The sequence below is a fragment of the Bos mutus genome, chromosome 19 (assembly GCF_027580195.1).
Source record: "Bos mutus isolate GX-2022 chromosome 19, NWIPB_WYAK_1.1, whole genome shotgun sequence".
In the NCBI taxonomy this organism is placed as follows: domain Eukaryota; kingdom Metazoa; phylum Chordata; class Mammalia; order Artiodactyla; family Bovidae; genus Bos; species Bos mutus.
The window spans coordinates 14,566,145-14,589,761 of NC_091635.1; the positions used below are offsets into that span (position 1 = coordinate 14,566,145).

At 50.7% G+C, this 23,617-nt stretch overlaps 1 protein-coding gene across 2 annotated transcripts; it reads right to left on the minus strand.

The window, feature by feature from the left end:
- Positions 1–3,416: 3,416 nt before the first annotated feature.
- On the minus strand, positions 3,417–23,278 carry ALOXE3 (arachidonate epidermal lipoxygenase 3). Of its 2 annotated transcripts, none has more exons than XM_005894816.2 (15): positions 23,117–23,278; positions 22,307–22,511; positions 21,064–21,145; positions 20,397–20,516; positions 19,965–20,090; positions 17,442–17,545; positions 16,764–16,936; positions 15,871–16,014; positions 15,559–15,762; positions 15,389–15,475; positions 14,712–14,881; positions 14,019–14,140; positions 9,065–9,165; positions 8,331–8,501; positions 3,417–3,650 (listed from the first exon to the last, which is right to left on the minus strand). In XM_005894816.2, exons 1-15 carry the CDS (start codon positions 23,261–23,263, stop codon positions 3,471–3,473), a joined length of 2,136 nt encoding a protein of 711 aa, XP_005894878.2. In that variant the 5' UTR covers positions 23,264–23,278; the 3' UTR covers positions 3,417–3,470. The 2 variants fall into 2 exon arrangements, with proteins under 2 accessions (XP_005894878.2, XP_070244886.1); XM_070388785.1 differs by having other exon boundaries at positions 19,965–20,087; positions 23,117–23,263.
- Between the last annotated feature and the right edge of the window lie 339 nt (positions 23,279–23,617).

The window sequence follows — 23,617 nt, forward strand, 5'->3', positions numbered from 1 at the left end:
TACAGAAGAACTATACAAAAAAGATCTTCATGACCCAAATAATCACAATGGTGTGATCACTCACCTAGAGCCAGACATCCTGGAATATGAAGTCAAGTGGGCCTTAGGAAGCATCACTATGAACAAAGCTAGTGGAGGTGATGGAATTCCAGTTGAGCTATTTCAAATCCTGAAAGATGATGCTGTGAAAGTGCTGCACTCGATATGCCAGCAAATTTGGAAAACTCAGCAGTGGCCACAGGACTGGAAAAGGTCAGTTTTCATTCCAATCCCAAAGAAAGGCAATGCCAAAGAATGCTCAAACTACTGCACAATTGCACTCATCTCACACGCTAGTAAAGTGATGCTTAAAATTCTCCAAGCCAGGCTTCAGCAATACATGAACTGTGAACTTCCAGATGTTCAAGCCGGTTTTAGAAAAGGTGGAGGAACCAGAGATCAAATTGCCAACATCCGCTGGATCATGGAAAAAGCAAGAGAGTTCCAGAAAAACATCTATTTCTGCTTTTTTGACTATGCCAAAGCCTTTGACTGTGTGGATCACAATAAACTGTGGAAAATTCTTCAAGATATGGGAATACCAGACCGCTTGACCTGCCTTTGAGAAACCTATATGCAGGTCAGGAAGCGACAGTTAGAACTGGACATGGAACAACAGACTGGTGCCAAATAGGGAAAGGAGTACGTCAAGGCTGTGTATTGTCACCCTGCTTATTTAACTCATATGCAGAGTACATCATGAGAAAAGCTGGGCTGGATGAAGTGCAAGCTGGAATCAAGATTGCTGGGAGAAATATCAATAACCTCAGATATGCAGATGACACCACCCTTATGGCAGAAAGTGAAGAAGAACTAAAGAGCCTTTTGATGAAAGTGAAAAAGGAGAGTGAAAAAGTTGGCTTAAAGCTCAACATTCAGAAAACGAAGATCATGGCATCCGGTCCTGTCACTTTATGGCAAATAGATAGGGAACCAGTGGAAACAGTGGCTGACTTTATTTTTCTGGGCTCCAAAATCACAGCAGATGGTGATTGCAGCCATGAAATTAAAAAACGCTTGCTCCTTGGAAGGAAAGTTATGACCAACCTAGACAGCATATTCAAAAGCAGAGACATTACTTTGTCAACAAAGATCCATCTAGTCAAGGCTACAGTTTTTCCAATAGTCATGTATGGATGTGAGAGTTGGACTATAAAGAAAGCTGAACACCGAAGAATTGATGCTTTTGAACTGTGGTGTTGGAGAAGACTCTTGAGAGTCCCTTGGACTGCAAGGAGATCCAACCAGTCCATCCTAAAGGAGATCAGTCCTGGGTGTTCATTGGAAGGACTGATGTTGAAGCTGAAACTCCAATACTTTGGCCACTTAGTGGGAAGAGCTGACTCATTGGAAAAGACCCTGATGCTGGGAAAGATTGAGGGCAGGAGGAGAAGGGGATGACAGAGGATGAGATGGATGGATGGCGTCACCGACTCAATGGACATGGGTTTGGGTGGACTCCGGGAGTTGGTGATGGACAGGGAGGCCTGGCATGCTGCGGTTCATGGGGTCGCAAAAAGTCAGACACGACTGAGCGACTGAACTGAACTGAACTGAGAACAGAGGCAGAGAGGTCTCCAGGGCTTATGCCAACAATTAAATACTCCTGCCTGGAGATGACTCACATCACTTCTGCTCATCGCTTGTTGGTCAGAACTCAGCCATGACTCCACCCATGCACAAGAGCACCAGAGCTTGAGTCTTCCATGAGTTCAGAAGAGGAAACAGATCTCAGTGGCAATGCTGACAACCTGACACCCGAAAACTGGATTCTCAGGCTTTGCAAAATACCTTTTTTTTTTTTTTGTAAGAATGCAAGATTTATTCATATTAGAAAACCAGTATAACTCACCACATTAACTAAAGGAGAAAAAAATTATAGGCTATTTATGTATTTTATGAACTGTTTATTTTATATTGCAGTAACAGCCAGTTAACAATGTTGTGATAGTTTCAGGTACACAGCAAAATCTCTCAGCCATACCTAATAGCTATGTTTTTTGTATCGACCCCTTGAGTCTAGCGGAGAAGGCAATGGCACCCCACTCAGTACTCTTGCCTGGAAAATCCCATGGACAGAGGAGCCTGGTAGGCTGCAGTCCCTGGGGTCGCTAAGCCCACTCCATTGTTCTTGCCTGGAGAAACCCAGGGATGGGGGAGCCTGGTGGGCTTCCATCTATGGGGTCGCACAGAGTCAGACACGACCGAAGCAACTTAGCAGCAGCAGCAGCTTGAGTCTGGATACTCTTTCACCTCCTGAAGGATGACACACTCTGTCTGGGAGGTGAAGGAATGTAGGGCCTGGCTAGGTAATTGGTTGAGCTGGGAGGCTTCCTGTCTCCAGAGCAGCTATTCTAGGGACTCATTGTGGCTCCTTCTTTCTCTCATCTCTGAATACCCCACCTATCTACATACACACAGGTACAAAAAGAAAAATGAAATGGGAGCCAAATATACTGATTTTGGGGCTTCCCAGGAGTTGCTAGGGGTAAAGAACCAGCCTGCTAATGCAGGAAATGTAAGAAACATGGGTTCAATTCCTGGGTGGGGAGGATCTCCTGGAGGAGGGCATGGCAACCCACTAGTATTCTCTAGTATTGTTACTTAGAGAATCCCCATGAACAGAGGAGCCTGGCTGGCTACAGTTCATAGGGTTCCAAAGAGTCAGACACAACTGAAGAGACTTAGCATGCATACTAATTTTTATTGAAGTTTCTGGGCTTAAGGACAGAAAGTGGGTGGTGGATGATAGTTGGGATAAGAAAGAGTTGGAGAGAGACTATACACACACACACACACACACACACACACACACACACACACTCAGGCCAGGAAGCTTGGCCCTGAGAACTACAGTTAGAGGTACAGGTAAACTGGGCTCTAATTCTAATCCTTCCCGTAAAGATGCAGGGGTCAAAGTGAACCACACGGCAGATCCAGAGCACATATCCTTCCTTGTCCAGTTTCCAGGTTCTTCCAAAAGAGTAAGTTGGATTGAATTGGTCCTAGGATGGGAGGAAGGTGGAAACAAAGAGGTGAAGTAGAAGAAAGAATTTAGGAATGAGAGAGGACTGGGAAGGCGGGCTCAGGATCCCAAGCTGGGCCTGATGAGAGGAGGTAGATTTTTCATAGAATATGGGGAATAGGCTAGGCTTTCACAGGAGGCTGCCCAAAGGAGGACAAGGGATGATGGAGATCCTTCCTTTCGAAGGGCCTGTTGTGCGTTTGACTTCAGTCAGCAGATTCTCATCGCGGACACTGCCGGACTGGTCCCTCCCAGCTTAGGGCCCAGTTCATGCGATGGTAGAGCCATCGTGGGTACAAAACGCGTCGAGAAAGTGCAGGCTGATCAAGAACAGAGGACAGAAGGGCCTGGAGGATCCTAAAAAGGTGGCCCTCCTCACGCTAGCGCTAGCGGTAAGAGGAGGGGGTTAAATGGAAACGCTGTTCTCAATGAGGGGAGGGTCCAGGTAGGCGTAGGGCAGCGCCAGGCCCCGGTTCCGCTCCTGGATGTCTCGCGAGATCTGAGCCAGGCGGTTCTGGAAGACAGCGATGCTCCGGCGCGGGGCCTCCTCTGTAAAGTGCTCGTCCGGGTAGGTGCCCAGGGGCCTCTGGGACAAAATTAGGTGTGGGGTCAGGATGATGTTCAGGGCCACAGTTGTCAACAAATGCAGTCAAGGTGGCTTCTAAAGGCAGGCGTCACCCAGCCACGGCCACTGTAAACGCAAACCCTTGAAACCCCGGAACCACCGTTCCAGCCACCTGCGCAGAGTAGCCCGCTGATCCCTAAAAAGGTCCCTTCCTGTGCCTGGGTCACTGTTCTATGAATGAAACATAACCATGTCCGTAACACTACTGAAATCAACATAAACGTCCCACCAGATATGCCCAAGAATACACAAAAGGCAACTCCTGAAGACAACCAGTTCTGAGGCGTCTCCCAGTCAGCCACCGTGCTTTCCAGCCTGCTGCTGCTGCTAAGTCGCTTCAGTCGTGTCCAACTCTGTGCGACCCCATTGACGGCAGCCCACCAGGCTTCCCCGTCCCTGGGATTCTCCAGGCAAGAACACTGGAGTGGGTTGCCATTTCCTTCTCCAATGCATGAAAGTGAAAAGTGAAAGTGAAGTCACTCAGTCGTGTCCGACTCTAGCGACCCCATGGACTGCAGCCTACCAGGCTCCTCCGTCCATGGGATTTTCTAGGCAAAAGTACTGGAGTGGGGTGCTATAGCCAACCTCTATTCAAAAATAGCGCAATGAACTGGTCAGTCCCACCCTGTAGCAGAACAGGACTGCCCCTCTGGGCTTGACCGCAGTACACCACTAGTTCACCATCAGGGTTCCTGGGGCCAGCCTCTTAACCAGCACACGCTGCTCACATAATAAAACTGTTGCCAACAATCCTGATGTTTAAAAAATTCTTTTCCTTGTTTTATTGCACCAACAGAGCCTCCTGAAACTGTTAAATCACAGCCTTGTTTTCTCCTCTCTGACTTTAATGACTTCTATTGTTTCAACATAAGTCCAGTGTTTTCTTTTCTGAAATATCAAAACTCCATAAGGGAGTTTCATCTTATACTGAGTTTTTATTAGTAATGGCCATTCTGATTTATCAAACACTTTTTCAGCATGTATTGATTGAGATGATTACATGGTGTGTTTCTTTACTGATGTAATGATGGATATTGTTAGATTTCATCAGGCTGAACCAACCCTTCATTCCTAAGTTAAACTATACTTCATCATGATGAATTATTGTTTTACTATATACTATTGGCTTTCATTGGCTAATGATATATTTTTAAGATTGTTGTAGCTAAGTGGAATGAGTTTATAATTTTATTTTCTTAATTACAGTGGACATGTTGCAAGAGCTTTACATGGACCATCACAACAGGACAACAATCCGATAAGACAGGTACTTCATCATTCCCACTTTACAGATAAAGAAACTGAGGCTTAGAGAGGCCCGATTACATATCCAAGGTCACACAGGTGGGAAATGTGGATCTGGGACTAGAACCCTCTATCTGAGACTCACTTCTCTTTTCTTAAGAGCACTGCTCTTGCCAGGTGCTGGTATCAGGGTTACCAGTAAAATGATTTAGGAAGCTTCTACTTTTTTCTATACTTTCAAGCAGTGTGAATGACTTAGGAATTATTTGTTCCTTGAAAGTTTAATAGAATCTCCCTTTACAAGGAGAGGGATCAGATCTTTTACAACCCTTTTCATTTATGTATGGTTTTCACCTCTTCTGGTATTTTGCTTTTGTTTGTTTGCTTGGGGTTTTTTAAGTTTTCCTAAAAAAATTACTTATTTCATCTAGGTTTCCAAATTTGTTTGCATAAAACTGTAAGTAGTATTTTCTTCTAATTATTCCATTCTTCTCATACCTTTTCCATTCCTGATGTTGTACATTTATGTTAATTTTTTTCTTGATTTGAATCATCTCTGGTTTCTTTATTTTATTGGTCTTTTCAAAGAATCAGTTTTATGTCTTATTTACCAGATCAACATCTAATTTCTGAAACTATAGTGTCACTATTGATAAAGCAGAGCACAGAAATCTGAATGACTGGGTTCAATGCCTAATTACTAGTTGTGACCTTGGGCAAACTGCTTGGTGTCTCTGAACCTCAGTTTTCTGCCCTGTAAAATGGAGCTACCATTTATTGAACACTTATACGCCAGTCACTGTATTAAGCATATTAAATATAGCCCCTTACTTATATTTGTATTTTGAAATAGCGCACATAAGATTTAATGACTGACACATGATAGATCCTCAGGAAGTGATAGGTGCTGTATATTATTGTTGTTATCCTTATGACTTTCCGGGTTAGGCGTCCCACTGGCTTATGAGAAAGGGAACTCTCCACCCTCATCCTCTTGTGTACTCTTCCCTTTCCAGTGTGATTTTGTGACTTATAATAAGAAAAATATATTTGGTTTTGTGTTTCTGGCACAGAGCTCTTAATACCCTTATAACTGCATAGTGATAGAGTGTTAAGGGTGTCTTTTGTTATTCATAATAAGCCCTTTTCAACCCCACCTGAGCTTCTGTTAACCAGGTGACTTCTGGAAATTCCCTGGGGTTGGAGGCTGGTTGCCAGAGGGATCAACCTTGTGATTAGGTTAGAACTTGCAGTCTCACCCCCCAGTCTCTGGAGAAGGGGGAGGAACTGAAGGTTGAATTAATCCCCAGTGGCCAATAATTTAATCAATCATGCCTAGGTAATGAAGCCTCCATAAAAATCCCTCATGTACGAGTTTGGAGAGCTTCCAGATTGACACCCGTGTGGAGGTGCTGGGACAGGGCCCAGAGAGGCATGGGAACTCCACGCCCTTTCCCACACTCCTTGCTCTCTGGAGTGCCTCCATCTGGTCATTGCTGAGTTGTGTCGTTTTAGCATGAGCCAGTCATCTAGTAAGTAAATATTTTCCTGAGCTCTGTGAGCTGTTCCCAGCAAATGATCAAAACTGAGGAGGGGTTGGTCAGAAACTCAGATGATAAGCTGGACTTGCAGTTGTCACGTGAAGGGGGTGAGGAGGGTGGAGTGGAGGAGCAGTCTTGTGGGACTGAGTCCTTCACCTGTGGGATCTGACACCTCTCCAGGTGGACAGTGTCAGAATTGAGCTCAATTAGAGGACAATTGTTAGATTTCATCACGGGCTTCCCTGGTGATGATGGGTCAGACCCACATTGACACCCATGTGGAGGTGCTGGGAGAATCTGCCTACAATGCGGGAGACCTGGGTTGGGAAGATCCCCTGGAGAAGGGAATGGCAACCCACTCCAGTATTCTTGCCTGGAGAATCCCCATGGACAAAGGAGCCTGGCAGGCTACAATACATGGGGTCACAAAGAGTCAGACACGACTGAGCAACTAACACAGAGGACACCCAACTGATGTTGAAGAACTGCTTGCTATGGGAACCACCCCCACACATTTGGTGGCTGGAAATATTGAGAGAGAGTATTGAGAGTAGTAATGTAGTGTTCTGTGAGTAGACAAAAAAAAAAAACAAAAACCAGTGTTTTTCCTTTGCAATGACTGAAATGAATGTCTCCAAATCCTTGGGAAGTGAGACCAAAGAGGAGTAGCATCCGGGGACGAGTTCTTGCATTCCCAGGCGATGAGATGATAAGTTGAATCTTGTTAGGGAGATAAAATATTTGTGCCAAATGGAGTCAAGCGTGAGAAATGAGGATATCACAGCAGAGAGCTTGGGGACAAGACCAGGAGGGCAGAGGCATGACTGATGACCCAATGTGTAAATGGAGATAATGGTAATTGGTGATTCAAGGGCTGCTCCCCTGGCCTGGCCTAACTAATAGCCTCCTTGCTGTCGGTCCTGCCTCCAAAATTACCCTTCCCATCCATCTGCATAGCCACAGAAGCGCCCTTGCAAAAACACAAATTCAGCCATGTCACCCCAGGCTTAAACCCTTCAATGGTTCCCGTTTGTCTTTTGAACAAATAATTGCAGCCAAACTGGGCTGTTTATGCTCTTGCAAATGTACCAACAGACTCTCACCTTCACTTTGCTTCACTTGGTAGAGTCCTTCCCTCTGTTTAGAAACTAACCCTGCCCCTCTTTTGTCTGCCCTACACCTCCCTGTCCGAAAGGTTTCATCTTAGATGTCACTTCCTCCAAGACGTCTTTCCAGGTTTGCCTGGACTTCGTCAGGTTCCATGAGGCCCCATCCTTACCTCTTGTCACTGGGCTGTAAGCTTACGTACAACATCAAGGTTCATATCTGCGCACCAGTATCTGGCACTTGGCAGGTGCTCAAGAAGTATGGACTGAATGGAGGAATTCATGAATAATTCCTATGACACTGTGGTGCCCTTTTCCTTTCCCTGTGTGTCTCCTCAAGTAGACCATAGGATTCTTGCAGGCAGAAAGTTCTCACTCAGAGTTATGTTCCCAGTGCCCAGCACTGTGTTGACACATGGGAGGGATCCGACAAATGTCTGGGTGAATGGATGAGTGACTGATGGGTGAGTAAGTGGTTGGATGGACGGATGGACAGATAGGTGGATAGACTGGTTAAACTGGTGAATTAGATGGAAGTTGTGACCCAGCCACTAAACTGGTATTTGCTTCAGTGTGTCTCTGGGGCCCAACTATCATTTCCTGAAGAAACTGAAGAACTCAAGGCAACTCAGCATAAATGCCAGATGTTGGCTCCCAAACTCGCTTGGACAGCTACCACCACCTCCACTATCCAGGCCCTGCAAATTCCCCCCAAACCCAGACATCCCACCACCACCACCACCACTCACCTGATCCTTGGGCTCTTGGCTGACCAACCAGAAGAGGAGAATATTATTACAAGTGGTATTCACTTCCGGGAGGGTGTCCAGGTAACTCTTCAGGGTGGTGGTCCCCTTGGTCTGCGGTGGGGGCTGCCTCATGGATGACGGGGCATTGGGCATCCAGGCCCCAAAGTCATGCTGTGGAGAGCCCCCCGCAACCCAACTGAGTCAGTTGGCCAAAAAAGAAGGACCATCTCCCTCCTCAACATCCCTGTTCCTGCCCCTACCATCCTAGATCTTGCAGTTGGGAAATAAGGGGGTTGTTAAAAGGGAAGTGAGGAAGAGGGTGACTCAGGGTGGGTCACCCCTTGTTATCCCCCTACCCAGCGTTCCAGGACTGGGTTGTATGAGTCACCCAGGAGGGAGGAGGACCCAGAGTAAAGAGGTCACCGAGAAATGAGCCTTGGGCTGGCCTGCTACTCCACCTGGCCACATCCTGTCCACAACAGGAGCCCCTCAGTTACTCCCTCCACAACCCAACTTGAGTCATCATTACGAGCTTGGACCAAGCTCTACTCCAGTCATCATTCAGCCCCAGTGCTGCCCTTCACCCAGTCGCCACTCCAACCCCAGCCCTGTCCATAAACCCATCACAGCCTTGACCCTCGCATGCTCTCAGCCCGAACTCTGGCCTCACATCCACTGCTGAGGCTAATCTTATGTGGCCCAGTGTCCCCCAGGCCCGGCCTCTGCAGCCTCACCTGCCCACTGTTGACAGCGGCATGTTGGGCAGAGCAGTTGAAGATGATTGCAGTGAGGAATTTTACCAGCTGTCCCTGGGTGCACAGCTGGCGTGGGAAGCCTAAGAGTGAGGGGAAGGGAAGAGGGTGTGGATGGAAGGGACCAGATTCCTGAGGGAAGCTCAGGACTGGGGCTCGCTGCAGGAGGAAAGAGAGCAATGCAGACTAAACATGTGGCTGCCACTGTCTTTAGACTAGTATTGGGAGTGGGCTGAGGTTAAGGATAGGGGCTTCCCAGGTAGCTCAGTGGTCAAGAATCCTCCTGCCAATGCATTAGATGAGGGTTTGGTCCCTGAGTCAGGAAGATCCCATGGAGGAGGAAATGGCCACCCACTCCAGTATTCTTGCCTGAAAAAATCCTATGGACAGAGGAGCCTGGTGGGCTACAGTCCATGGGGTCGCAAACAGTTGAAAACAACTTAGCGACTGATCATCACACCAGGTTACGGATGGTCATCACCATGGTGTGGTCTCTGAACCGGGGGACTGGGATAGGACTAGAAAAAGCTGAGCCAGCAGAGGTCATAACAGACGAGCCAGGTTCAAGGGAACAGCACTTCTGTCTGCAGCTCGTTTTAGTACATAATGATAGAATTCTACCCAATTCACCAAGATTTGCCTGAGCACCCAGGAGCAGATCATCTCATCTGCTGTTGGGTTTAGTGGCAGAGACAGATGGTCAGAGAGGGTGCTGCTTATAAGCCCACAGTGATGGAAGCAGAGGAAGGTTTAAGGCCAGGGCTCGGCCCTTTGAGGAGATGGCAGGTTCAGCAATGGGGCTGGGTAGTTAGAGGAGGCTTTCCTGGAGGAAGAGAAGGGGCCTCCCTGGGTAGAATAATGGGGTGAGCTTCAAATGGAAAAAAAGAAGAGAAAGGTATTTTCAGGCTCAGCCCTTGGTCTTCTTTTCTGTGATGTCATTGGTCTCATCCAAGACTGTGGCCTTCACCACCTCTCACTGGCTGATGATTCCCAAGTTCACATCGCCCCTGCATGCTGGACTTGATAGTGGGTATAAATCTGCAGCTGCTAGCTGACACCTCTGCCTGAGTGTCTATGAGGCGTCTCAGACCTGACACCCGCCAGACCTCAAGCTTGACTCCCTACCCTGCACATTACTGAAACCTGTCCCCTGTGGCCACCAGTGGGCCCACTTCAGCGCTCTCCATTCAGTTGCTCCAGCCAAAATCTGTGCACTCGCTCCCCCTTTTATCTCACACTGCACAAGTCAGCAAAGTCTTGCAGAAGCCATCCTCATGCCATCACCTCCAGTCTCCACACCATCCCTTCTCCATCGTCTCACCCCTGGATGAATCTGACTGCTTCCACCCTTGCCTCTGACAGTTTGTTCTCCACATAACAGCCAGATTGAGTGATCCTTCAGAATTGTAAATCTAGTTATACCACCCCTACCTAAAATGCGTTGAGGGCTTCCCACCTCACTTACCTCACCATGGCCCTACTTAAACTGGTTCTTATTCTTTCTCTGACTTCATTCCCTTCCCTACTTTTCTCCTTCTCACCTACTCTACTTAGCTACACAGGTCTGCTGATTTCTTAAACCTGCCTGCACATTCCCACCTGAGGTCTCTGTACTGACTCCACCTCTGTCCTTACACTCTTGCCCTAGTTATCCACAGAACTAGCTCTCCCTTCCTTCAGTCTGTAGCAGACAGCACCTCCTAAAAGAGGCCTTCCCTGACCTCCTAACTGAAGTAATCTCCCTACCTTGACCTGCTGTATCCCAATGCTGTTTTGTTCTTCTTTTTAACCACTTGACATATTTGCTAGTTTATTATCCATATCTCCCCACGAGAATGTTAAGCTTCTTGAAGGCCAGGATTTTTGCCTGTCATGTTCACTGCCAAACCCCAGCACCTAAAACAATACTTAATAAATATTAACAGTATTTAATAAATATTACTGGTTGAATGAAGTGAATGCACGAGAGGATAGGAAGCCAGAGTGGTCAGGCACAGAATCAGAAGCAAGGTGAGGGGACAGGGAGGGGACTTGATTGGATGTGAGGTTACAGCACTTTGCCAGGAAGGGTGGTTTCTAGGGACTATTTCAGAGGATTACTGGGGCGGTGGCCCTGCAGAATTGGCGGCGGGCGAGTAGAGAGAGGCTGGGAGGGGTGGGATAGGTTGAGAGGCAGCTGCCACGTTGCAGGAGTAGTGAGAGGACTAAGACTAGGTGGTGGCAGTGGGAAATGATGGGGACAATAGCACCAGCTACTTAACTGGATTTAGGGAGAGAGGAAGACATCAGGGAACAGCAGTCAAGATGGCACCAAGGTTTGGAGTCAGGATGACAGGAAAGAGGCTGCAACAGAGCAGATGGGGACGCTTGAAGGAAGGACTAGGTATCTGTCTGCCTGGGAGTGTGTGGGAATTTTCCAAATGTGCTGTTCATGGAGGATAGAATAAAAAAGCAAAGTCAGACGACATATAGGAATTCTTCTGTAGCGCATAATATTTTTTCCCTTTGAAATGTGGAAGCCAGAGGCATGCTGAGGTTAATGAACGAATGTGTTTTACCTGAAAACATGAGTGTAGTATAAGTGTGTGCCAGTTGGAAGAGATGTTTGTCAATCTGAAGAATGTCCTGATGTGTTAAATCAGAGACAAGTTGAATAAAGAAAGACAAGACAGTTGATCCCACTCTGTGTGTTGAATAGGAAACAGATAACCCTGAAGAGAAAAACAGCTGCCCCTGGAGGAGAAGCAGTCAGGATCAGGATGCTCCCTGATTAACAGTAGAGTTGCAAAGCACAGGGAGGGGCTGCCCTTCAGAAGATCCAAAAGAGGTCTGGCTGTCACCACCTTAACCCAGAAATCACGCTTGGCGTCACTAATAGTGAGATAGCCTGACATCGCACGCCTCCCAGTATGATGCAATGTGGAGAACACAACATCACTGGAGAACATTCTTGCCCCAGACATTTAACCTTTAGATACTACTTCCGGTTGACAAACAACACAGTGTGTAGAGGAATAACAACGTGGGGAAGCAATTAGATAAATTCGGAAGACAAGACATTCTGCAGAACAATTTAGCCTTTCCATAGCCCTTGTCAGACATTTATGTGATTTTAAAAAGGGTGGAGGGGGGCTGTCCTAAAGTAAAAGAGACTTTAGAGTCAAAATGAACACATATGTCATTTGGTCCTTGACTGGCTCCAGAATCAATAGGACCAACTGAAGGAGAATGGGACAAGTAAGAGGGTAACGTTGGAGATTAATTGTCAATTTTGTTAAACGTGATGCCAGCATTGTGATTGTGTAGGAAAGTGTTGTGGGTTTTTTTTTTTTTGAGATGCATATTAATTAGAGGTAAAATGTGAAATATGTGTAAATAAACAACAGCAACAACTTAATCAAATATGGCAAGATGTTAGGAACTGTATCTAGGTGGTGGGTAAACTGCATCGAGGTGGGTAAAAGTAGAGTATCATACTCTCTACTTTTCTATATGTTCAAACTTTTGTTTGGAAAAAAAAAAGCTAGAACTTCCCTAGTGGTCCGATGGTTAAGACTCCACACTTCCGATGCAGAGGGTACAGTTTCAATCCCTGACGAAGGAAATAAGATTCCCAAGGGACTAGGAAAAAAAAAAAAAAATGCTTTGGAGCCCACTACAGGTAGGACTACAACAGCTGTTCATTCTGTTTCCTGGTGACCTGAGACCATGCCTCCTCCTCAGGTTTCCCCAGGCAGGAGTTGCTCTGGGTGGCCACCAGAAGTGCTGAGTCAGCTAAAAGTTGCATTCCCCGCCGCCCCCTCCCCACCCCACCCCCCGCTAAGAGAAGACATCCCAGGCAGTGAGAGTCTCCCTCCCTCCGGCTGGGGGAACTAGAGGGTGGACATTTGTGCCACTTTGAGCCTTTTATTTTCTTCCACTCACCCAGATAGAGATGCCTTGTCTGCACTTTCCAGTGCCTGAAATACAGACCGTCACACATTGGCACCTGGGAGGTAGGCTGTGGAGAGTAGCAATGGCATGTGTAACCCACGCAAGGCCAGAAGTCCTTCTACAGAGGACAACTTGTAGTTTTCATGTGCTGGTCTCAAGAGTGACAGTGAGACAGCCAACAAGGAAAGTTTCCTCAGGGAATGGGGAAGGGGGGATTTCCAAGTCTGGAATCAGCCATAGAGGAGAAACAGGAGAAAGGATCGTTCTGTTAGGGAAGGGTAGAGCGAGAGGAGACAGAGATCCAGGACAAACCAGAGCTGGAATCAGGATCAGGAGGCAGCAGAAGCCCTGAAAGAAAGGGGAGGTCAGAAAGACACACCCTTCCTGGAGCAAAGGGAAGACTTTAAGGAGGGGAGGGCAGTCGGGGGCATCTGCTTGCACTTAGGTTAAGCAAAGGAGGCCTAAGAGGACTGGTCACTTGGGTCTCAAAGGCCTCTCAGGCAGTGTCAAAAGAGAGGGGAGAGCCAGGGACAGGTGACACATGTCAGTAAGGAGGAATCAGGCAGCAGCGGCACCAAGCTACTCCATGAAGCCACAAGTGAGAGAGGTTGGTGGCTGGAGGGGCCACCTGGCAGGATAGGCATAAGAGGGTATGAGAGAGAGTTCCAGAGTCCTTAGTGCTGGAGGCTGGAGATGGCTTCTACCATAAAGCAACACATCCCCAGATCTCAGCAAGTGAAGGTGAATGGGTGGCAAAGGTCGAGCAGGGACCATGTAGTGGCTGAAAGCAAGGGTGCCAGAGATGCTGGGAGCTGGCTCTGGGCCCTGCCTCTGCCACTTACTGCCAGTGCGGCCTTCTCTACGCCTTCCCTTATCTATCCAGTGGGGCTAATGATGGCATGTGCTTTAAAGGCTGCTCAGTGAATAAGAACTGGGGGCCTGGTAGGGCCAAGGGGGACAGCGGGTCATTGGGTCTGTAGCTGGGGGGACGGGGAGGGGATACCTGAGCTTTCCCGGCCCAGAAATGCCTGAGCAAAAATCTCTCCGACCCAGGCCTGTAGCTCTGAATCCTGCTGCACAGATGCATCACTGGTATAATAGTAGCCCACGATTTCTGAGACGAAGCTGCAGGAAAAAGATGTCCCTGCTCCAGCAGTGACCCTGCGTTCAGACTGGCCCCAAAATCAAGGCCCAAGGCTGCTCAGGCTAGTGCGAATTAGCTGCCCAGAGTCCACTTCGAGTCCATGGAGGTTCAGTGGGGACCCCCATATTGAGTTGGAGCCACAGTGCCCAGGCTTCCCTCAATTCTCACCACCACTCCAGAGTCATGGGTGCTGAGGAGAGGCTGACATGAGGCCTCCCCTCCCCACCTGGGAGAAAGGAAGACCAGTCCACCTGGAGGCCCCGCCCACATCAAGCTGTTGCCCCTGCCCTGACCTCTCAGGACTCCGTGTCCTTCCCGTCCTCTGCCACATTCACACACAGCCCAGGCCCTCCCCAGCCCACAGCTACCTGCCGTTTCATGAGGAAGTCCAACCCCCAATTCTCACCCTTGCGCTGCCCCATACTGCGCTCTAAACACCTGAAACCCCCGAGCACCAAGGGCCCCATCCTACATGAGCACACGGATCCATATTGTTCCCTTGGCCAGGAGGCCCTGGTGGGGCCAGATTGGCCACAGGCCCCAGGCCCACACCTCTCAATGGCCGCCCAGATCTTCAAGCCGTCATCTCGGTAATGGTAGTTGGGGATATCCAGGACACCGCGGGCCCGCAGGCTGTCCGGAAGGCAGAAATTGGTGTAGGTGAAATGGGCCAGACCGGTGCTCATGAGGTAGAGGAGGCCCTGCCTCCCAATGGACGTGACCTGAGGACACAACACAGCTGGTCTCCACGACCGCCCCAACCCCCACCCCAGAGATGGGGCTAGAGACTCAGCAGAGGGAATTTTACAGTTAATCAAGCATCCAAGACCAAGAATTAAACACCCTTAAGAGCAGGACGTGGGCTGCGCAGGCTGCGGCCTTACTGCATGCGTAGGAGGTAATCCTTAGGTGTTTGGTAACTAGAAGAATGAACTGAATCCCGGGCGAGCCGGGAGGGGAGCGCCAACGCGGAGTCAGCGGGCAGGTGTGCTCAGGCGGGGGTGCCTTGCCCACCTCCAGGAGCCTTTGGAGTTGGAGCCTGATGAGGTGGGGCGGGTGGAGGGGATTGGAGGGAGGGAGGCGGGGTTGTGGGCGGGGCAGGTAGGAGACTTGGGGCGTGTGGAAAGGGGTGGGCCGGGAATGGGGAATGGGATTGGCGGTCCCATTGTGGGCGGGGCAAGGTGCCCTCAGGGGCGGAGCCCCGGGCAAGGGCAGGGTAGAGGCCGCACCTTGTCCACAAGGCCCTCAGGGTTGAGCAGCGTAGCACGGGCGATGGTGTTCACCTGCAACGTGTAGCGAGTGTGGGGAAGCAGAAGCTGCAAGTGGGATGAGGTCACAAGAACCGAAGGTCAGGGGAGAAGGCCACCGTGGCCCCCCCCCACCCGAGGGTCACCCAGACCTTGTAGATAGGATGGCAGAGCGGCAGCTGACGCAGCGTGGCCATGGCGAAGGCCTCGCACAGCAAATGTGTGCACAAAAAGTGCGTGTTGTTCTCGTGCACCAGGAACTCAGAGTTGCGCACCCACGTCTTCGCCAGCAGCCAGTCCCAGTCGGTGTCAGTGGGCAAGAAGATGGGGCTGTCGGGCCCAGGGGTCTGGCAGAGCTGCATCGAGGAATAATTAGGGGGTGAGGCTTTAGACTGATAGGTGCCCCCTGAGGCCGCGTTCCCGAAGCCTGGTCCACACCCCCTCAAAGCCAGCCGCAGGCTCACCTGGATGGCCAAGGGCACCAGCGCCCCCTGGGGGTTGAGCCACAACAGGCAGAGCGGGGCGGCCACGAACTGGGGGTGGCCGTTTATGCAGTGGACCGGGACCTCCGCCAGGATCCAGTAGTCCGCTAGGAAGATGTTGCCCCTCTGGGGAAGTTGCACGGAGCCTTAGAGTGTCCTCCGCACCCGCGCTCTGCTTCCCTCTCTGTTCTCTGTCCACTCCCACTCCAGCCTGGGCCTCAGTGACGCGTGGTGCCTGCACTAAAGGCCAGTGTTGGGAATCTCACCCTTCCCAGAATGTCCGGAATGAGGTCCAGCTGAATCCTTCCTTGTGCAACCTCTCACCTGGCTTCCCAGCCTCTTGGACAAGCCAGCATCCTCTCCTCCTCTCCCCATCACTGGTCCTTCCTATTCTGTCAACTCAGATGACTTGAGTGTATTCAGTATCAATAAAATCAACACAGGAAGAGATTTCGCCAACCACAACTCCAGCCTTCTGGAGGATGCCTGAGGGCTTGACTGGGTCAAGATCAGAGACTGGGTGGGTCATCATCTTCTCCCATACCCCGAGAGTTCCTACTTCTCCAGGATTGTCCTTACTCTGTCTAGTGGCACTGCCTTTGGCCTGTCCTAAAATGGCTTTCTTTGGGCCTCAGCACCTGGGATCTTGGAGGCCCCAGAACCAGGGCAGGGCCTCTTCCTCCAAGCTGTCACATTCATGCATACCAGTTCACCAGGCCCTGTCTCATGCCTCAAGCCTGAGGCCCATCTGGGCCTTACCCATAACTATTCTGTTTAAAAGGTGCCAGGCTGGGGATGAGGCCTACAGGTTGGATGCAGCCATCCCACCCTTACCCTCCACACCCATCCCTTCTCCCTACTGGCAGCTTACCCACCTCTAACTCTGTCTGCAGGCAGGTGCCTGGTCCCAGTGAGGGAGCCACCATGTCATTGGTGATAGGCAGCTTGCTGGGCAAGCTGGAGAGGCAATGGAGCATGACAGGGTTGACGCCGTTCAGGTACTGGTACCCGAAGAACTGGTCTTCACACCAGTGCTCTCTGACGTACTCTGGGGGACAAGAGAGGGGGCCAGTTGGGCTGAAACCACTTCACTAGATCCTGCTCAGCCCCGCACTTTGCTAATCACTATGGTTTAGTCTTTCCTCCCAGCAGTCCTATGAGTAGGTGTAATTATATCTTCAGTTTAACACGGGACTCTAAGAGGCAGAGTGACTTGCTCAGTTGGGTGGCAGACTCGAACATATGTCTGGCCCCAAAGCCCAAACCTCTTGATGACAGGGGTAGGGAAGAGAGGTAAGTGCACCTGACCAGGATCAGGACTCCCTAAGTGACCCTTGACCCTCGCTCTGTCCCCACTTGCCTATTCTTGTCCCCACCCAGAGGAAGGAGAGATGGGTTCCTGAGAGGAGTCTGGGAGAGTGCCCCCAGTGAAGTCAGGAGCCCTGCCCACTGGAACCCCACAACCCAGAATTCAGCTTTTTCCCAGCATGAGGCAGAGGAGCCTGAGTACAGGGTCGAGTGGAGAATGGACCTCTCCACCTGGCTCTGCACACCTGAAGTGAGGGTCTTGTGGCAACGCATGATATTCCGGATGTCATCCAGCTTCTTCCAGGAACCCTTGCGGTCCAGCAACCCTCGAAGCTTCATGCCCAAGGACCTATGGGAGGGGAAGTTGGGCTTGGGGCTGAGGGCTGCCATGGGCACTGTGCCCCCAGCCTAGAGCCCTGGAGGAATTTCCCTGTCCAGGGCTTGTTAAGCTGTGCCTGTCCTAGAGAACCATCTCCTACATCTCCACCTCATATCAAGACTACCTGTTCTTCTGTGTGCATCTTAGATGCAAAGTCCCTCATGAAGCATTGTCTGATCACCCCTCAAACATAGACCTTGTGTGTATCTTTCCAAAAATACCTGCTACTTCCTTCATTATATTGTGAACCCTTCATTATGTCACTACTCAAATCAACTCCTATTATACTGTGGGCTCCTTATGGCCAGGACTGGGCTGTGTTGCCCTGACATACCCAGTTTGTAACAATCACTCACTAGCTAGGCCAAGTCAAATGGAAGGGAATGGAACAGAGGACAGGCAGGTGTGTGGCAGTCGGTCAATAAAGTAAGCTGTGGAAGGAGGCGGATGTGTCATGAAGAGTGTGGGCACCTGGAGAAGGCATGGGGGGAAGGGGGCAATAGTGACCTGACAAGCCCAGGGACAGGTTCCTGTGTGCTCAGTAAGGAGCCACTCACTCCTTCCACGAACCTATGCTGAGCGGCTGCCCTCTAAGAACCTACTGCTGCTGCTGCTAAGTCGCTTCAGTCGTGTCCGACTCTGTGCGACCCCATAGACGGTAGCCCACCAGGCTCCCCTGTCCCTGAGACTCTCCAGGCAAGAACACTGGAGTGGGTTGCCATTTCCCTCTCCAAAGCATGACAGTGAAAAGTGAAAGTGAAGTCGCTCAGTCGTGTCCGACCCTCAGTGACCCCATGGACTGCAGCCTACCAGGGTCCTCCGTCCGTGGGAGTTTCCAGGCAAGAGTACTGGAGTGGGGTGCCATTGCCTTCTCCTTCTAGAGGATGGGAAAAACTCAACAGGAGCATGGTCATTAAAACAGAGGCTGAGGAGGCAAGACAGGAGAAATAAAAGGCCTTCCTTTTCCAAGGCCTGCCACTCACGTCCTTTAGGGCACCCTGCAGTCACGCCACAGTAAAGCCCAGTGACTCCCTCCCCTCCATAAATGACCAGAGACTGCCAAATGCCAACTCCTCTTCCCACTGGACCTTCTCTGAGCCCCACACTGGCACTCCACATGGTCTCCTGGGCCTTCCCCTGCCTCGACCCACATATCCATCTGGGGACCAGCTCAGGTGATGCTAGCTTCTGAGATGCTCCTTAGTCCTGCTGGGGCCTCTCAGTGGGTCCTTGTCCTGAAACCTGAGCCCCCTTGTGTCTTCCTGTGGACACACTCAAGCTCCATATCCCGCCTCACCCCTACATCCCCTCCCACTAGTTCTTCTCCGGAAGAACGGCTGTGGCACCAAAGCCCAGAACATGAGGATCCAGGTCCTTGCCATGGCCTCCTCTGGGCCTGCTAATGCAGCAGGTAGCAGGTGGCTGAGCCCCACAGAATGACCTGGGTCTTCCCAGGACCCACCCATTCCCCCTCTCCTTTCCTCTCTCCCAGCCCAAAGCTTCAATCCCATCTGTCTCCCAGCAACCACCTCCTGACCCCTGCTCCTGTCAGGACCAGATGTCAACTGGACCCCCTCCAGCCACGTCACACTCAGAACCTCAGACTTGAGCTGCCCGTGACCCCACCAATATTAATTAACACCCACCAATATTAATTAACTGCCTTGCAGATACATCTCCCCAGGGGAGCCTGAGCCCGTAGTCCATCACAGCCAAGACTGTATCCTAATACTACAACTTGTATCCTAATACTACAACTTTTTGTGCTGGATATTAGCTTTTCTTTTTTTTTTGGCTGCACTGTGCAGCCTTCGAGATCTTAGTTTCCCGACCAGGAATCGAACCCGTGCCCCCTGCAGGGGGAGCATGGAGTCTTAACCACTGGACCACCAGGGATGTTCCCTGGATGTTAGCTCTCTAAAGTTTTCCCCTACACCTATGAAGTCAGTATGAATATTATTGTCATAAATGAGAAAACTGTTTAAAGGCTATCTGAAAATCAAGGTCATAAAGCTAGAAAGTATTGGCCAGGAAATTGAACCTGAGGTGTCCTGACCACCTCCTTAAATCTTAAAAAGACTGGCCCTCTCTGGTCCTGCTCAGCCTGGTCCCACTAGCAGTGACTGGGACCGTGCTCTGCTCAGGGTAAGTGCTCAATTAATTCTATTGGTTTGAGGACTGGAAAGAGAAGGAGAGTTTAAGAGCAAAGAGGTGATGATGGGGAGCTAGAGAAGAGTTGCTTAAAAATAGAGTGGAGATGGGGCAGGGGGAGGTGAAGGAGAGACTGGGGGTGGGGTGGATGGAGGGGAGACAGGGGCAGAGATGTAGATGATTGATCAAAGGGACAGAGGGAGAGGGAGCAGGAGTGCAGAGAGGGCAGTGGCCTCACGCGGGGATGGCGTTGAAGAGCAGCGAGGTCGTCTTGGTGGCGGAGTAGCGAATATTGGGCTCCATGTGCAGCAAGGAGGGGATGTCAATTTTCATGGGGAAGCCAGGCAGGTACTGATTCCCACTGCTGGGGAGCAGGGAAGCAGAAGGGCAGAAACCAGTCAGAGGGACCTGCAGTCCATTCCCCTTAATTCCTCCCCTCTCTCCTCCCAGAGAGTCCCCAGGCCTCTGCTCACTCCAGGTACCTTCCCTGCCCTCTCCCCTCCTCTCTGCCAGACTCCTGGGGCCATCCCCACCCATTCTGCTCCGGACACTTGAATTAAACTGCATTTGTCACAGACTATGACTCCCAAGCTGCCCAGCCAAGTCCTCACAGCAGACCCTTCACTTCATGCCCTTCCAGCTTCTTCCCCAACTCTCAGTCCACCCTCACCTGTCACCTGGGTCTGCACGAGGCGCTGTCTTGGTCAAGGCAAATTTCTTATCTGACTCCATCTCCTCAAAGCTGCTGACATCTATAATGCGGGGGAAGCCAGGGGCGTAGACTTTCCAGCTTCCAGGGGAAAGAGATTGAAGTGGCAAGTGAAGGTTAGGGTAAACAGAAGCCTTAGCTTTTAAAGACACAAATTTAAATGAAAACTCCCAGAAACCACCCACTTTCTGAGCAGGTGACAAGGAATTGAAGTATGTTTGTTTTTTTCCCTGAAGACACTGGGCTTCAGATCTGGGTAGTATTTGAGGATGGCATGAATATCCAAACTGGTTTAGAGTTGGGTTTGTGTTGAGATCAAGATCATGGCTGGTTTTGGGGTGAGGCTCAGGATGGGCTGAAGTTGGCCAATCCTAGGGACATGTCTGGTATCTGGGTCACATCAAGGACAGCTGAGGGTTGAGTGTGGATCCATTGATGGTACTGGGGACAATTATCAGTACTTGTGTTTTGGGCCTGGACTCAGGGTCAGCATTAGATTGAGGTTTAAATGAGGGTGGTGATCAGAGTTGGGCCCCCAAAGTTGGAACTGAGGTTAGAGTTAGTAACAGTCTGATTAAGGATCAGGTCAGAGTAAGATGGGAAAGAAGTCAAATTAGGCCACCCTCACCGGTAGCATTCCTGTCGGGCCTGGAGTTCCCGTTTCCTGTGATCCAGAAGGAGGGGAAGGGAGTCCTGACAAATAGTTCTTGCTGTGGGTAATGAAGATTACTCATTGGTAAGTCTCTTTTCAAATGACACCCCTCCAGCATGCCTTTCCTGAACCCCCAACCCTTGAACCCAGTCCCTCAGGGACACTGTTGTCCCCCATTCTTTGTGCATTCATCAGTAGAAAGGATTTGGGGCAGCTTTACCCCCAGATTATAGCAACTCTCTAATTGTTTACATGTGTGTCTCCTTTTCAAGACTGCAAACTCCTTGGGGGCAGAAGTCACATGGTATTCATTTTTTGTATTCCCAGCATCCAGCATGGTGCCTGGCACCATGCACAAAATACATATTTGACACAGGACTGGTGAACAAACATGTCTTGTGAAGTGACCGGTGGATGTGTTGTGGTGACAGATAGGGATTTGGAATGCAGTCTGTGAGGAACTCAGTGTCAGCAAGGGTAATGTTCACTCACTGCACCTCACCTGACATCATCTCTCAGCCCTAAGACTCATCTCCACACTCAGACTCACCCTAGTCTTGCCTGTCTCTGGATGAGATAGCTCAGGAGATGTGGGTGTGGGAAGTGGGGGGTGGGTGTGGGAAGTGGGGGGTGGGGGTGGGGGTTGGGAGGGAAAGGGGTCCAGAGACTGAAGTAGCTTCAGTCCAGCATCCTTCAAAGCCCCCCACCCAAATTCAGGAAAGAACCTGAACAGCACCTCACAGAACTTCATCCACACCAGGAAAGCCAGTACTAGTGGGCCAGGGCCTGTCCAGCTAAATTCTCTAAACATTCAGGGCTTCTCCCCAGTTGAAATTCAGTAACTCCACTTGCAGTTTAACTCCTCTCAGAGGAATTGACTTGGGAAGGAGCAGGGTGACGGTGGCGAGCATACCACCATCTCTGTGTGTTTCTGTGCGTATGACTCTGAGTGGTATGAGTGTATGTGAGTGCACACCTAGACTGGGTGTGTCTCCAGAGGGGTACATACTGCCCAGAAAGCGCCTGCATTTCAGGGTGTTCGAGGCTTGAATTTTCAGAAAGCACCTACTTGGGATCCCTGAGTTGCAGTTACCCTAACTCCAGCCCTACTGTCTACACCCTGGGCTCTGTGACAGCCAACCACCCCCACCCCCCCACCGTCTCTGCTGCTCCCAGCAGGTGCTTCCGAAGCCCAGGCCAGCCCCTGCCTCTGACACACCTGTTCCTGGTCGAAGCTCGATAGTGCAGTAGCCCTCCATCCACTGGTAGCAGGGGAAGTGGGAAAGGGTGCCATCGGGGGCAGTGACGCAGATGCAGCTGCAGTACCAGGAGTCTTGGGGGAAGAACGCATAGCGCTCCTTGTGGAGCCGCAGCAGCAAGAGCTCACCCAGCTCCTCTGAGCAGCGCACCTTGTACTTCTGCACCTGGGGTGGGGGCAAGAGAGCAAGCCGGTGAGAGGCGAGGAACAGCCTAAGTCATCCTGCACCTTGAAAAGTGCGCCTACACCTCCGCCTTCTACACCTCCGCCTTGCCTGACAAGTATACCCAAGCTGGCTGTACCCCATGCAGTGCCTTGTCGTGAATTACAAAAAGGCATCCTTCATCTGGCAGAAGCTGCTGCAGGAGCCCTGTGTGAGCAGGGTGCATTCTGGCTCTCCCAAGCCTCCTTGGAGCCCCCACCTGATGTTGGCCATCTGCCAACAGTGCTGGGGCCTGGCAGAGTCAGGTAGACCCCTCTGGAGAAGAGGAAACCCAGGCTCAGAGAGGGCAAGCAGCTTCCCCAAAGCCCACCTTCAGTTATTGGAGAAGGAGCTAGGAAGCCAGTGGAATTCTCTGGAGCCCCTGCCTGGGTAGGATTTATGATCCCCAGGAAAGACAAGGACCAGAATGGGGTGGCCACGAGGTCAGGGCCGGCATCCTGAGTTCTGCAGGATTTGATGAGCCCTGGGGAGAAAAACCCTCCCCTCCTTCAGGATTCCCTGTACCTGGTGGCCCTCAGGGTCGCCACCTCCCTTTCTCCTCTACTCACCGATCCAGAGGCGAAGTCCCTGCCCATGCGATCCAGTCGCTGCTTGGGGCTTTCACCACATGTGCCCACCAGTGTGACAAAAATGTTGTCCAGTGTGCCAGCCATCAGGTAGGGACCAGTGGTCACACACACGCGGTACAGGGCCATGATGGGAGGAAAGAAGGGATGCCCCAGCAGCTGGCCTGGAGGAGGTGAGCCACAGAACAGGCAGGGCTGAGCTCCTGGGCTGCCGACCCGCGGGACCTGGTTGGGCAGGATGGGCCTTTGAGGAAAAGCCCAGCTCTCTCTGGGATGCTCTAGGGCCCACTCGCTGGCTCTCTGTCTCCAGAAACTCTCTGTTCTTGCTAGCTGCGGGCTGGCTCTTCCCACCCGCAGCCTTTCTCCCTAATAGTTGCTTGTTCGCCTCTGGCAAAACCGGTCCCTCTGACTGGCAGGACCAGGTTCACCCAGATAGCTATCAGGAGCCCGGGTCCTACTGGGAAGGGAGGGACCAGATGCCAG

Coding starts and splice junctions, on each gene's coding strand:
- ALOXE3 (XM_005894816.2), bottom strand. CDS start 23,263: ATGGCCCTGTACCGCGTGTGTGTGACCACTGGTCCCTACCTGATGGCT. Junction 21,146..22,306: donor CGAGCTTCGACCAGGAACAG/GTGTGTCAGAGG, acceptor CATTACCCACAG/CAAGAACTATTTGTCAGGAC. Junction 8,502..9,064: donor CCGCTGTCAACAGTGGGCAG/GTGAGGCTGCAG, acceptor GGCTCTCCACAG/CATGACTTTGGGGCCTGGAT.